This window comes from Pan troglodytes, chromosome 9 (assembly GCF_028858775.2).
Source record: "Pan troglodytes isolate AG18354 chromosome 9, NHGRI_mPanTro3-v2.0_pri, whole genome shotgun sequence".
In the NCBI taxonomy this organism is placed as follows: domain Eukaryota; kingdom Metazoa; phylum Chordata; class Mammalia; order Primates; family Hominidae; genus Pan; species Pan troglodytes.
The window spans coordinates 109,910,259-109,924,462 of NC_072407.2; the positions used below are offsets into that span (position 1 = coordinate 109,910,259).

Sequence of the window (14,204 nt, forward strand, 5' to 3'; positions counted from 1 at the left end):
TCCTGCCCAAAACTCCTTCACCTTAAAATGCCTTGGTGGTGGCTCTCATCAAGACAAGAAAGCAGGGTGTGGTGGCTCACACCTGTAATCCCAGCACTGGGAGGCTGAGCCTGGAGGATCACTTGAGGTCAGGAGTTCGAGACCAGCCTGGGCAACACAGCAAGACCCCATCTCTACAAAAAGTTAGAAAATTAGCGGGATGTGGTGGCACCCGCCTGTAGTCCCAGCTACTCAGGAGGCTGAGGTGGATGGATCGCTTGAACCCAGGAGTTTGAGACCAGCCTAAGCAACATAGCGAGACCACATCTCTAAAAAAAAAAAATTTTTTTAACCCAGAAGAAAATTAGCCAGGTGTGATGGCTCACACCCGTGGTCCCCGCTGCTTGGGAGGCTGAGGTGGGCAGATCGCTTGAGGCTGCAATGAGCCGAGATCTCACCACATCAATCCAGCCTGGGGGACAAAAAAAAAAGAGGAAGCAAAGCAATGACCCAAGTTATGGCCTCAGGGACTTCCAAAATCAGAGCCCTAATCTGACCAACCCGCCCTTACGCCCGTAAGAAAACGACTCTCACTTTTCATTGGCTGACCCTCCCGGAGTTGAGACCTTGCTTCATTTTCCTTGGTTGTTGCTGCTATCACGTCTTCCCGCCACGCCCACTTTCCTGCCGGCGCCCAGTGAGCGTTGAGGGAGAGTGATTTGCAGCCGGTCAGGGGCGGGAGTTCGCGGCAGCAAACCTGCTTCCCCCTCCCACGCGCCACCGCCCCCGCCCCGCCCCCGTCCCGAGGCCCCGCCCCTAGCCGGGCCTGGCCCCGCCTCTCTCTCCCGAGAGGGCGGGCACCAGGCGGCGGCCGCAGCCGCAGGAATATGCTGGAAGGCGGCGGGCGGGCGCCCGCGAGGTGCTGAAAGGACAGTTCCCGCCGCCGAACTTAGCCCGCGGGTGGGGCGGCCCGGGAGCCAGCGGGGCACGTGAGCGATGGAGACCATCTGGATCTACCAGTTCCGCCTCATCGTGATCGGGGACTCCACCGTGGGCAAGTCCTGCCTCCTGCACCGCTTCACCCAGGGCCGCTTCCCCGGGCTGCGCTCCCCCGCCTGCGACCCCACCGTCGGCGTGGACTTCTTCTCCCGCCTGCTGGAGATCGAGCCGGGCAAGAGGATCAAGCTACAGCTCTGGGACACGGCGGGACAGGAGCGGTTCAGGTAGGGACCCCGGGGACCTTGGGCACCGCGCCGCCCCCTCAGCCCGCCCGGACGCCCCTTCCCCAGGCGTCCGCCCCGCCGGCCCTGGTCGGGAGAGGCTCTGGCCCTTCCCCTCTCGAAAGTGCAAACACTCCATTCTCGCTTCCCCTTTGCCCCTCCTCTTCCAGGGACGACTTCCTCCTCCGCAATTTCTCACTTCTTTCTTTGGCGCCCATTTCCTGCGCCCCCTTTCCATCTTTCCTTTCCCGCCTGAACCGGGGTCGTCCTCGCCGCCCCCTCTTCCCCAACTCTTTCAGCCCCTGTGGGTATTTTTATCCCCTCCGGCTCCCTGGCTGCCTTCTCCCCAAACTCGGCTTCCCTGGCTGCGCACAGCATGACCCGACCACCCTCCTCCAAGCAGGCGCCCCTTTTCCTGCCCTAACCCAGCGGCTCCCACGCTGTGTGGCCGGGGAGAACCGCGAGGGAGGGTTCCCAGATTCGTGATGGATCCTTTAGCTTCCCAGCAAGGAGCGCTCCAACCCAGGTTCCTGCATGAGCTCACTGGGCATGGTTCACAGAGAGGTGGATGCGGTAATGGTTTGGGCACCTCACAGCACTGAATGTGGTCATCAGAAATACTGGGTCATGACCCGTGGGAATGGGTCTTGTAGGTTAACTAGATGCAACATCAGGGACACTGGCACAGCTGAGGGTGTGTGTGTGTGTGTGTGTGTGTGTGAAGGGTTGAGTTGTCTTTAGAAGTTTGTCATGTTTGGTGGGAAAAAGACATATATTGAGATTCGCCAGGAACTTTAATTTTGCTTATGATCAGTACTTAACGTTCCAGGGTGATAATATTTCTAAAGACAGAAGGAGGGATCCAAATGAATAGTCTCCTCCTAAATATCCGCTGGGGACATGAAGGGTTTCACAAAGGCGACTTGTGTAAATGAAAAGTAAATGAAATTATATGCATTTCCTGAATATTTGAGATGGAAGCAGGTTTAAAGCAAATTTTAAATGTCTAGGATTCAAAGGCACTTCGTTTTAGAGGAAGATGGTGAAACTGATGTATTGTACTGTTTTGTTTCTTAAAGACTGCATTATCCATTGGAACTCATTTAAGGAAGCATTTTGCGTTAGTCAGCAAGTACTCTGCTTGTGAAATGCAGTGTTCCATGAGGGGACTTCCCAAACATGGCTTCCCCTCGCCCCCAGCCAGCATCACTGCGAATGAGATCAGCCTACATCTGTGAGAATGGTCCAACATTCAAAGTTTTGGCTTCCGTTCCTAGCAATGATGCTGATTCATAGAGATAATGAGTGAACTGCTTAGCTTGCTTATACCTTAGTTTTCGTGTGTGTGAAGTGGAAAGATGGTAAGGCCAGCCCTTCAGAGAGGTGTTAAAAGATTATTGATTGGATTTGTACAACACTTAGAATTCCATGAAAAATGTTTTTCCTTTTCAAGAAGCCTCCTTTTATTAAAATAATTTTTCAAACGTTTGATTCCTCATCTGTAAAATGAAAGTCGTCGTGATCTCTAACATTCCTTCCAGTTTTACCATTCTAAGTTGATTGCAAATTCCTTCACATGTGATCTCAATCAGAGGTAAACTTTGCGATATATCAGGCTCAGAAAAAAAGCATTTGCTGTTAGCTCTTGACCCCCCCCCCTGAAGTGAATACAATAAAAACCTTTATGTCTTAAACTTCTAACAGCTACTTTGAGTTGCAACTACAAGACACATGGGTAATAAAATCTTATTGTGTTTAATTAGTTCCTTAAAAGTAGCTCAACTTGGCTGGGCAGGGTGGCTTACGCCTGTAATTCCAGCACTTTGGGTTACTGAGGCGGGTGGATCACAAGGTCAAGAGTTCAAGACCAGCCTGGCCAACAAGGCAAAACCCTGTCTCTACCAAAAATACAAAAATTAGCTGGGCATGGAGGTGCGTGTCCGTAGTCCCAGCTACTCAGGAGGCTGAGGCAGGAGAATCGCTTCAACCTGGGAGGCAGAGTTTGCAGTAAGCCGAGATCACGCCACTGGACTCCAGCCTGGGTGACAGAGCCAGACTCAGTCTCAAAAAAAATAAATAAATAAGTAGCTCAACTTATTGACAAGAAATTAAATGATAATTAATTTGTTAGACTTTAAAGACCTTTCTGCTAAATAGATGATACAGATTATTGTTTTTTAACTTTTTTTTTGAGACGGAGTTTCGCTCTTGTTGCCCAGGCTGGAGTGCAATGGCGCGATCTCGGCTCACTGCAAACTCCGCCTCCCAGGTTCCAGCAATTCTGCAGCCTCAGCCTCCCGAGTAGCTGGGATTACAGGCATGCACCACTACACCTGGCTAATTTTGTATTTTTAGTAGAGACGGGGGTTTCCCCATGTTGGTCAGGCTGGTCTTGAATTCCCGACCTCCGGTGATCCACCTGCCTCAGCCTCCCAAAGTGCTGAGATTACAGGTGCGTGCCACCGTGCCTGGCCTAGATGATTGTTTTTTAATGCCTTGAAGAAGAATGTAAATAATAATTCATTTTATATACATTATTAAAACCAAACAGTAATTCTCGCATTATAATGCAAGGACATTTAGGGAATGTTTACTGACAGTGAGTCATAATTTATTTTGTTTGGCTCTTTACCAAAGTTCTGTTTGTAAATACATACGTATTTCAGTAGCTACCTCCAAATACTTGCTTTTCTCTCATTTACCAGAATGTTTTACCTTAAGATTGCATTTAAAACAATTACTATTAAATCATTCTGTATCTTTCATCAAGAAATTACAGATTCTAATTTTGAATAATAGATATCGTTGCATATTTTATTTTATAGAAAGGTACTGTAGGTCATGAAGATGTATTCCTGTCATTAGTCATAATCATATCATGAAGAATTTGTGGGAAATGTCATGTTTGAAGGTTTATTGGTGATTGGATATAAACTGACAAAAAGAAACCTACTTAGCTCATGAGGTAGCTTGAAAGCATAATAAATGTATTACAGAACAATAGGATAGTGAGTTGGTAATTATGATCATGATTAGCCTTCGTTTTCTTTCTTTCCTTCTTTTTTTTTTTTTTTTTTTTTGAGACAGGGTCTGTCACTCAGGCTGGAATGCAGTGGCACAATGTTGGCTCACTGCAGCCTCCACCTCCCAGGCTCAAGCAATTCTCCTGCCTCAGCCTCCCAAGTGGCTGAGACTACAGGTGCACACCACCACGCCTAGCTAATTTTTGTATCTTTTTTTGTAAAGACAGGGTTTGGCCATGTTGCCCAGGTTGGTCTGAAACTCCTGGGCTGAAGCAATCCACCCACCTCGGCCTCCCAAAATGCTGGGATTTCAAGCCTGAACCACTGCGCCAGGCCAGCCTTAGTTTTCAATGTTCAGACTAACATGCTAATAGAGGCTAACTACTTGCCTGAAATAAAAAGGGACAAAATCCAAGTGAAAAAGATTTAGAAAAATAATGTATATGTGAGCATAACTGTAGATTTGTATATTAAGGAAATTTAGAATTACAGTGCCTTCATTAAAGATGAAAGTTTATTTCTCTCTTGTGTATAGAGTGGTCCAAGTTGGTGGAGTGGTTCTGCACCAGACCATCATTCAGTTTCCTTCTCCCTTAATTTTCTGCCATGCCTAGGATGTTACCATCATCTACGTGAGCAAAGCTGGGTTATAAGCACACTGTGTGTCAGTTCAGGGGAAGGAGAAAGAGCAGCTCTATACCAAGCAAAGTTTCTTTTAAGCAAGTGAGGCCAACATGGTATAGATTCTTTCGGCTCTCAATTCATTGGGGAGATCTTAGTTACAAGGAGACACTTAGACTGGGCCATTATGTGCCTAGGATGTAGGAAAGATGGCTTTGGCACTGTAGGTGTTAGGGGAAGCTAGTAATCACTTTTTTATAATTTTTGGTTTTGTTTTGTTTTTTGAGACAATCTCGCTGTCTCATCCAGGCTGGGTGTGGTGGCCAGATCTCAGCTCACTGAAACCTATGCCTCCCAGGTTCAAGCAATTATTATGCCTCAGCCTCCCAAGTAGCTGGGACTACAGGTGTGTGCCGCCATGCCCAGCTAATTTTTGTATTTTTAGTAGAAATGGGGTTTCACCATGGTGGCTGGGCTGGTCTCGAGCTCCTGGGCTTGTGTAATCTGCCTACCTCAGTCTCCTAAAGTGCTGGGATTAGTTTAGCAGTAAAGGAAACGAGAATATTGTTTAATACAGTGTTAATAAGGATAACTATATTGGAAGAGCTAGGTGTATGGAGAGCATTAAATGTAAGAATAGAAATTTTGAACTTTTCCCATAAAAAGCGTTTAAAGTTATATGAATATAATATGAGATAAATACATAGCAATGTTAGCTGTAGAATGGGAAACCTCTAGGCTTTGAGCCAGGTTTGGCCTTTTATCTGACGTTACCTGGCCTTTGGGGTATTAATGTCCTCCTCGTGCAGTGCTCTCAAGGAGTGCTCTGCAGAACACTCGTTCCTGTGATTCTTTATATATATATATATATATATTTCTTTCTTTCTTTCTTTCTTTCTTTTTTTTTTTTTTTTTTGAGTCAGAGTCTCACTCTGTCACCTGGGGCTGGAGTGCAGTAGAACGATCGGCTCACTGCAACCCCCACCTCCCAGGTTCAAGCGATTCTCCTCCCTCAGCCTCCCGAGTAGCTAGGACCACAGGCATGTGCCACTGCACCTGGCCAATTTTTGTATTTTTAGTAGAGATGGAGGTTTCATCAAGCTGGTCTCGAACTCCTGATCTCAAGTGATCTGCCCGCCTCGGCCTCCCAAAGTGCTGAGATTACAGGCATGAGCTACTGTGCCTCACCTGTGATTCTTTTTTTTTTTTTTTTTTGAGATGGAGTCTTGCTCTTGTGCAGTGGTGCAATCTCGGCTCACTGCAACCTCTGCCTTCCAGGTCCAAGCGATTCTCCTGCCTCAGCCTCCTGAGTAGCTGGGATTACAGGCGCCCCAAGCTCAACTAATTTTTGTACTTTTAGTAGAGACGAGGTTTCACCATATTGGCCAGGCTGGTCTCGGACTCCTGACCTCAAGTGATCCACCCGCCTCAGCCTCCCAAAGTGCTGGGATTACAAGCGTAAGCCACCGCACCCAGCCTGTGATTCTTTTTAAAAGAAGCATTCTGTGATCAAGTAAGTTTGGAAATCCCTGTATTCCATATGGCACTCTCTTAAAAATTCATATCAAAGGCTCAAAGAAGTATTGCAGCAAAGAAACCTGTTTAACTTTGATTAACCTAGTATTTCCCAATTTATTTTAGGGGCTATTTTTAAAATATGAAAATCTAGGCTGGATGCGGTGAGTCACGTCTGTAATCCTAACACTTTGGGAAGCTGAGGCAGGAGAATTACTTGAAGCTAGGAGTTCAAGACCAGCCTAGACAACAAATCAAGACCCTGTCTCTAACCAAAAAAAAATTTTTTTAATTAGCTGGGCATGGTGGCATGGACCTGCATCCCCAGCTGCTCAGGAGGCTGAAGTAGGAGGGTGGTTTGAGCCCAGGAGGTTGAGGCTTCTGTGAGCTATGATCATGCCACTGCACCCCAGCCTGGGTGACAGAGCTAGACCCTGTCTCTAAAAATAAGAAAAATAAAATCTATGATAACTGGTGCTCTAAGGAGTATAATTTGGGAATAGCTCCCTTGATAAGTTGCCTTAGCATATTCTTTGAGCAGAACCACTAAATACTTGAGGTTTGTAGCAATGGAAGACCTGCAGACAAACTTAACCAATTAATTAACTTGGTTAAGGGCTTTAAGCAGTAAGTGCTATAAGAGACAGCCTCAGGCCGGGCGTGGTGGCTCACGCCTGTAATCCCAGCACTTTGGGAGGCCGAGGCGAGTGGATCACCTGAAGTCAGGAGTTCGAGACCAGCCTGGCCAACATGGTGAAACCCCATCTCTACTAAAAATACAAAAATTAGCCAGGCGTGGTGGCAGGCGCCTGTAATCCCAGCTACTCAGGAGGCTGAGGCAGGAGAATCGCTTGAACCCAGGAGACGGAGGTTGCAGTGAGCCGAGATTACACCATTTCACTCCAGCCTGGGGGACAAGAGCAAGACTTTGTCTCAAAAATAAAAAAAATAAAAAATAAATAGAGACAGCCTCCCTCCTCTCCTTTCCCCACAAAATCTGGGAGCAGCCCCTAACTATTACCGCTAAATCTTCCCGGCCTTTGCCTGCCTCTCCGTGTTTTTTCCCCTAGCTCCTCTTCTGCTATGTATCTTTCTCCTTGCCAGGTGTCTTACTGTTACAGGAAAGGGGTCCCGATCCAGACCCCAAGAGAGGGTTCTTGGATCTTGCACAAGAAAGAATTCAGGGCAAGTCTGCAGTGCAAAATGAAAGCAAGTTTATTAAGAAAGTATAGTGGTGAAAGAACAGCTACTACACAGACAGAGCAGGACGTGCCTGAAAGTAGGAGGAGGAACGCATCCGCCCTAGGTACAATGCTTGTATGTATATGAGGAGATGTGCTCTCTGCCACAAGGGTTTGTGATAAAGGATTAATTTTCTTTCTTCTTCTTCTTTTTTTTTTTGGAGACAGAGTCTGGCTCTGTCGCCTAGGCTGGAGTGCAGTGGTGCGATCTCGGCTCACTGCAAGCTCCACCTCCCGGGTTCACACCATTCTCCTGCCTCAGCCTCCCGAGTAGCTGGGACTACAGGTGCCTGCCACCATGCCCGGCTAATTTTTTGTATTTTCAGTAGGGACAGGGTTTCACTGTGTTAGCCAGGCTTGTCTCGAACTCCTGACCTCAGGTGATTCGCCTGCCTTGGCCTCCCAAAGTGCTGGTATTACAGGTGTGAGCCACCGCGCCCAGCTAATAAAGGATTAATTTTCTTAATTACCATATTTTGCAAGAATCGATATTATTATCTTTAAAGCAAAATTAGGAATGCCTTTGTTCTCCAGATATTGGAGTATCTGGACACTCCCAAGTCTGGGTCTGTTTAGTAAACATTATTAATTTGTTCCCTTAGCCATAAACATCTAGAGGCTAGGAATGCCCAACTTTCTGGGAATGCAGCCCAGCAAGTCCTGGCCACTTTTTTTTTTTTTTTTTTTTTTTTTTGAGACAGTTTTGCTCTGTCACCCAGGCTGGAGGGCAGTGGTGTCATCCTGGCTTACTGCAACCTCTCCCTCTTGGATTGAAGCAATTCTCCAGCCTCCCAAGTAGCTGGGATTACAGGTGTGTGCCACCATACTCAGCTAGTTTTTGTATTTTTAGTAGAGACAGGGTTTCAGCATGTTGGCCAGGCTGGTCTCGAATTCCTGACCTCAAGTGATCCGCCCACCTCGGCCTCCCAAAGTGCTGGCATTACAGGCGTGAGCCACTGCACCTGGCGTCATTTTCCTAGCCCTTGCTCAAAATGGAGTCACTCTGGTTCGAATGCCTCTGACATTAGTCCCCCTCCAGCTTATTTTTATTTTTTCTTTACCCCTTTCCTCTGTCTATCCATACTGATAAGTTTACTTTCATCCTCTTCCCCCCCCCACCTCATTTTTATTTTAATGTGTCTCTTACTCTTCCATTTCCTTTTAGCTTATCTTCCCTTATCCCACTGGCTTATCTTCTCTTCTCCCACTGGCTACCGCATGTGTCTGTTTTCTCTTCTGCCTCTTCAAAACATCCATATAAAGTTAATGTTTCAAAGTGATTTAATTTATGTACTCTGTTCTTAACTTTAAAAGCAAGCAATATTAACATTTTAAATTTCTTCTTAAGAGACTTTTTAAAATCTCTAAACTAAATTAGTTGTTTTTGGTTTTGTTTCTTTTTAAAAAGTCCCTCATTTGATTCTCAGCTCCCTCACTGTGGTTCATGGCCTTCAAAAGAAAACGATTTTTTGTTCCTTCAGTAGAAAACGATTGGTACCAGTCTGGCAAACATGGTGAAACCCCATCTCTACTAAAAATACAAAAAAAAATTAGCTGTGCATGGTGGTACACACCTATAATCCCAGCTACTTGGGAGGCTGAGGCAGGAAAATCCCTTGAACCCAGAAGGTGGAGGTTGCAAGGTTGCAGTGAGCCGAGATTGTGCCCCTGCTCTCCAGCCTGGGTGACAGAGCGAGACTCCACCTCAAAAAAAAAAAAAACAAATGAGGAAAACGATTGGTGGGTCCATAATTGCATAGGTAACAGAGCAGAGATGACCATAATCACTGCAGTCTACTGTAGTTCCAAGTTATTGTTAATAGAAAGGTCAGCTATAGTTCTATATCAGGTAATATAATGTCTTAGTTAAAAGTGTGTTGTAAGTAGTAGAAATCTAGCCAAATTCATTTATTTATTTATTTTTTAGAGACAGAGTTTTGCTGTGTAGCCCAGGTTGAAGTGCAGTGGCACAATCATAGCTCACTGCAGCCCAAACTCTTGGGCTCCAGTGATCCTCTTACCTTAGTCTCCTGAGTAGCTAGGACTACAAGCACATGCTATGGCACCCAGCTAATTAAAAAAAAAAAAAAATTTGTAGAGACAGGGTCTCGCTATATTGCCCAGGCTGGTTTTGAACTTCTTGCTTCAAGTGATCCTCCCTCCTTGGCCTCCCAAAGTGTTGGGATTACAGCCATGAGCCACTGCACCAGGCCCAAATTAGTTTAATAGGGAATAAATTATAAATGATACAGATTTCATGAAAGCAAAAGCTCACTGAACATCCAGGTGTTTGGAAGTATGGAATTATTACTATTTTTTTTTTTTTGAGATGGAGTCTTGCTCTGTCTCCCAGGCTGGAGTGCAGTGGCGCAATCTCGGCTCACTGCAAGCTCCGCCTCCTGGGTTCAAGTGATTCTCCTGCCTCAGCCTCCCAAGTAGCTGGGATTACAGGCACCTGCCACCATGCCCAGCTAGGAAGTATGAAAAATTTTAAAACAAGAGTTTGTGGACTTCCCCTCTAGTCTATTTCCATTCTCCAACTCTGTTGGCTCCTAGCTCTCAGTCTCTGAGCCTCTTATTCAAACTCTTGAAAGAAAAAATATCTCATTGACTACTTAACTATCTAGTGAATCAGCTCCCCTGCAGTCAGGTTATTGAGTTACACAGACATATAATACAAATGTATTATAACATAAATATACTAAGTAGGTATTATGGGTCAGATAATGTAAATGTATCTGTAAAGGTCCACTTTTTTGGAAAGAGAAATTCACAGAGAAGGGAAATGAGCAGTCACCCCCAAAGTGTCTATTTTATGGTGTTTGAGAGTAAAATGGTATATAAGAATGAGATGGCCAGGCGCGGTGGCTCACGCCTGTAATCCCAGCACTTTGGGAGGCCGAGCCGGGCGGATCACCTGAGGTCAGGAGTTCGAGGCCAGCCTGGCCAACATGGTGAAACCCAGTCTCTACTAAAAATACAAAAATTAGCCGGGTATGGTGCACACCTGTAATCCCAGCTACTCGAGAGGCGGAGGCAGGAGAATTGCTTGAACCCAGGAAGGGGAGGTTGCGGTGAGCCGAGTTCACGCCACTGCACTCCAGTCTGGGCAATAGAGCAAGACTCCGTCTCAAAAAAAAAAAAAAAAAGAATGAGACACCATCGTTTCTAACAAGTGCACCAGAGTGCCAAAAGATGATCTGTGTAGCCAGACATTTTTAGGCACAGTGGCTCATGCCTGTAATCCCAACACTTTGAGAGGCCAAAGCGAGTGGATCTCTTGAGCCCAGGAGTTCGAGACCAGTCTGGGCAACATAGTGAGACCTTGTCTATAAAAAAAAAAAAAAAATTAGGTGGGCGTGGTGGTGTGCCCCTGTAGTCCCAGCTACTTGGGAGACTGAGGTAAGACTATCACTTGAGTCCCAAAGGTCGAGGCTGCAGTGAGCCATGACTGCGCCACTGCACTCCAGCCTGGGCAACGGAGAGAGGCCCTATCTCAAAAAAAAAAAAAAAGAAAAGAAAAAGAAAAAGATTATTTCCAGTGTCTACTCAGAGCATTCAGAACATTTTGTGTGGTTGTATAATCAGTATAGTCTAGAAGCTAGCCAGACATTTGAAAACCTGTGATTATTTTTCTTTCTTTTCTTCTCCAATAAATTAATTGGTTTAGCAGTATATAGCCACAACCTCAGTGTTGCATTAGTCTGTGTAGGTAATTAATACATCCTGAAGTAAACTAAATATTGTACACCAAATGTCTGAGGGCCCTGGGCCAGCCACAGGCAAAATTGCAAAATAGGTAAAGCTCACTCTTGGGGCATGTGAGACCTTCCCACCTTTCTTTATGTTTTTGGATAGTAGAACCTTGACTTATCCTCCCCTTTTATTCTCCCTACATCTCAATCAAAAAGCCATTTCTTAATGTTCTTTCCCCCATCCCCCAACATACTGCAGCCTCTGCCTCCCAGGCTCAACCGCTTCTCCCGCCTCAGCCTCCCGAGTAGCTGGGACCACAGGTATACACCACCACACTTGGCTTTGTGTGTGTGTGTGTGTGTTTTGGGTAGAGATGGGGTCTTGCTATGTTGCCCAGGCTGATCTCAAACACCTGAGCTCAAGCAATCCGCCCACCTCGGCCTCCCAAAGTGCTGGGATTACAGGCATGAGCCACCAAGCCCAGCCCCATTCCTTAATGTTCTATCTTTTTTTTTTTTTTTTTTTTTATTATACTTTAAGTTTTAGGGTACATGTGCACATTGTGCAGGTTAGTTACATATGTATACATGTGCCATGCTGGTGCGCTGCACCCACTAACTCGTCATCTAGCATTAGGTATATCTCCCAATGCTATCCCTCCCCCCTCCCCCCTCCCCACCACAGTCCCCAGAGTATGATATTCCCCTTCCTGTGTCCATGTGATCTCATTGTTCAATTCCCACCTATGAGTGAGAATATGCGGTGTTTGGTTTTTTGTTCTTGCGATAGTTTACTGAGAATGATGGTTTCCAATTTCATCCATGTCCCTACAAAGGATATGAACTCATCATTTTTTATGGCTGCATAGTACTCCATGGTGTATATGTGCCACATTTTCTTAATCCAGTCTATCATTGTTGGACATTTGGGTTGGTTCCAAGTCTTTGCTATTGTGAATAATGCCGCAATAAACATACGTGTGCATGTGTCTTTATAGCAGCATGATTTATAGTCATTTGGGTATATACCCAGTAATGGGATGGCTGGGTCAAATGGTATTTCTAGTTCTAGATCCCTGAGGAATCGCCACACTGACTTCCACAATGGTTGAACTAGTTTACAGTCCCACCAACAGTGTAAAAGTGTTCCTATTTCTCCACATCCTCTCGAGCACCTGTTGTTTCCTGACTTTTTAATGATTGCCATTCTAACTGGTGTGAGATGATATCTCATAGTGGTTTTGATTTGCATTTCTCTGATGGCCAGTGATGATGAGCATTTTTTCATGTGTTTTTTGGCTGCATAAATGTCTTCTTTTGAGAAGTGTCTGTTCATGTCCTTCGCCCACTTTTTGATGGAGTTGTTTGTTTTTTTCTTGTAAATTTGTTTGAGTTCACTGTAGATTCTGGATATTAGCCCTTTGTCAGATGAGTAGGTTGCGAAAATTTTCTCCCATGTTGTAGGTTGCCTATTCACTCTGATGGTAGTTTCTTTTGCTGTGCAGAAGCTCTTTAGTTTAATTAGATCCCATTTGTCAATTTTGTCTTTTGTTGCCATTGCTTTTGGTGTTTTGGACATGAAGTCCTTGCCCACGCCTATGTCCTGAATGGTAATGCCTAGGTTTTCTTCTAGGGTTTTTATGGTTTTAGGTCTAACATTTAAATCTTTAATCCATCTTGAATTGATTTTTGTATAAGGTGTAAGGAAGGGATCCAGTTTCAGCTTTCTACATATGGCTAGCCAGTTTTCCCAGCACCATTTATGAAATAGGGAATCCTTTCCCCATTGCTTGTTTTTCTCAGGTTTGTCAAAGATCAGATAGTTGTAGGTAAGCGGCGTTATTTCTGAGGGCTCTGTTCTGTTCCATTGATCTATATTTCTGTTTTGGTACCAGTACCATGCTGTTTTGGTTACTGTAGCCTTGTAGTATAGTTTGAAGTCAGGTAGTGTGATGCCTCCAGCTTTGTTCTTTTGGCTTAGGATTGACTTGGCGATGCGGGCTCTCTTTTGGTTCCATATGAACTTTGAAGTAGTTTTTTCCAATTCTGTGAAGAAAGTCATTGGTAGCTTGATGGGGATGGCATTGAATCTGTAAATTACCTTGGGCAGTATGGCCATTTTCACGATATTGATTCTTCCTACCCATGAGCAAGGAATGTTCTTCCATTTGTTTGTATCCTCTTTTATTTCCTTGAGCAGTGGTTTGTAGTTCTCCTTGAAGAGGTGCTTCACATCCCTTGTAAGTTGGATTCCTAGGTATTTTATTCTCTTTGAAGCAATTGTGAATGGGAGTTCACTCATGATTTGGCTCTCTGTTTGTCTGTTGTTGGTGTATAAGAATGCTTGTGATTTTTGTACATTGATTTTGTATCCTGAGACTTTGCTGAAGTTGCTTATCAGCTTAAGGAGATTTTGGGCTGAGACGATGGGGTTTTCTAGATAAACAATCATGTCGTCTGCAAACAGGGACAATTTGACTTCCTCTTTTCCTAATTGAATACCCTTTATTTCCTTCTCCTGCCTGATTGCCCTGGCCAGAACTTCCAACACTATGTTGAATAGGAGCGGTGAGAGAGGGCATCCCTGTCTTGTGCCAAATGTTCTATCTTAGCGTGAGAGAGAGAAGTGGCTGGACGTGGGTGGTTCACGCCTGTAATCCCAGCACTTTGGGAGGCCGAGGTAGGCAGATTGCCTGTGGTCAGGAGTTCAAGACCAGTGTGGCCAAGCTGGTGAAACCCCGTCCCTACTAAAAATAGAAAAAAATTAGCCAGGCATGGTGGCATCCACCTGTAATCCCAGCTAATTGGGAGGCTAACACAGAGGAATCACTTGAACCCAGGAGGTGGAGGTTGCAGTGAGCTGAGATGGTGCCACTGCACTCCAGCCTAGGCGGCAAAGCGAGACTCTGT

At 45.3% G+C, this 14,204-nt stretch overlaps 1 protein-coding gene across 1 annotated transcript in view; it reads left to right on the top strand.

Moving 5' to 3' along the window:
* Nucleotides 1-801: 801 nt before the first annotated feature.
* The window catches only part of RAB39A (RAB39A, member RAS oncogene family), a 38,978-nt gene continuing 25,575 nt past the window's right edge, over nucleotides 802-14,204 (top strand). Inside the window, exon 1 of the mRNA XM_016921923.4 lies at nucleotides 802-1,202. Coding sequence (XP_016777412.1) covers nucleotides 976-1,202 — 227 coding nt within the window. The 5' untranslated portion in view covers nucleotides 802-975. The remainder of the gene's footprint in view (nucleotides 1,203-14,204) is intronic.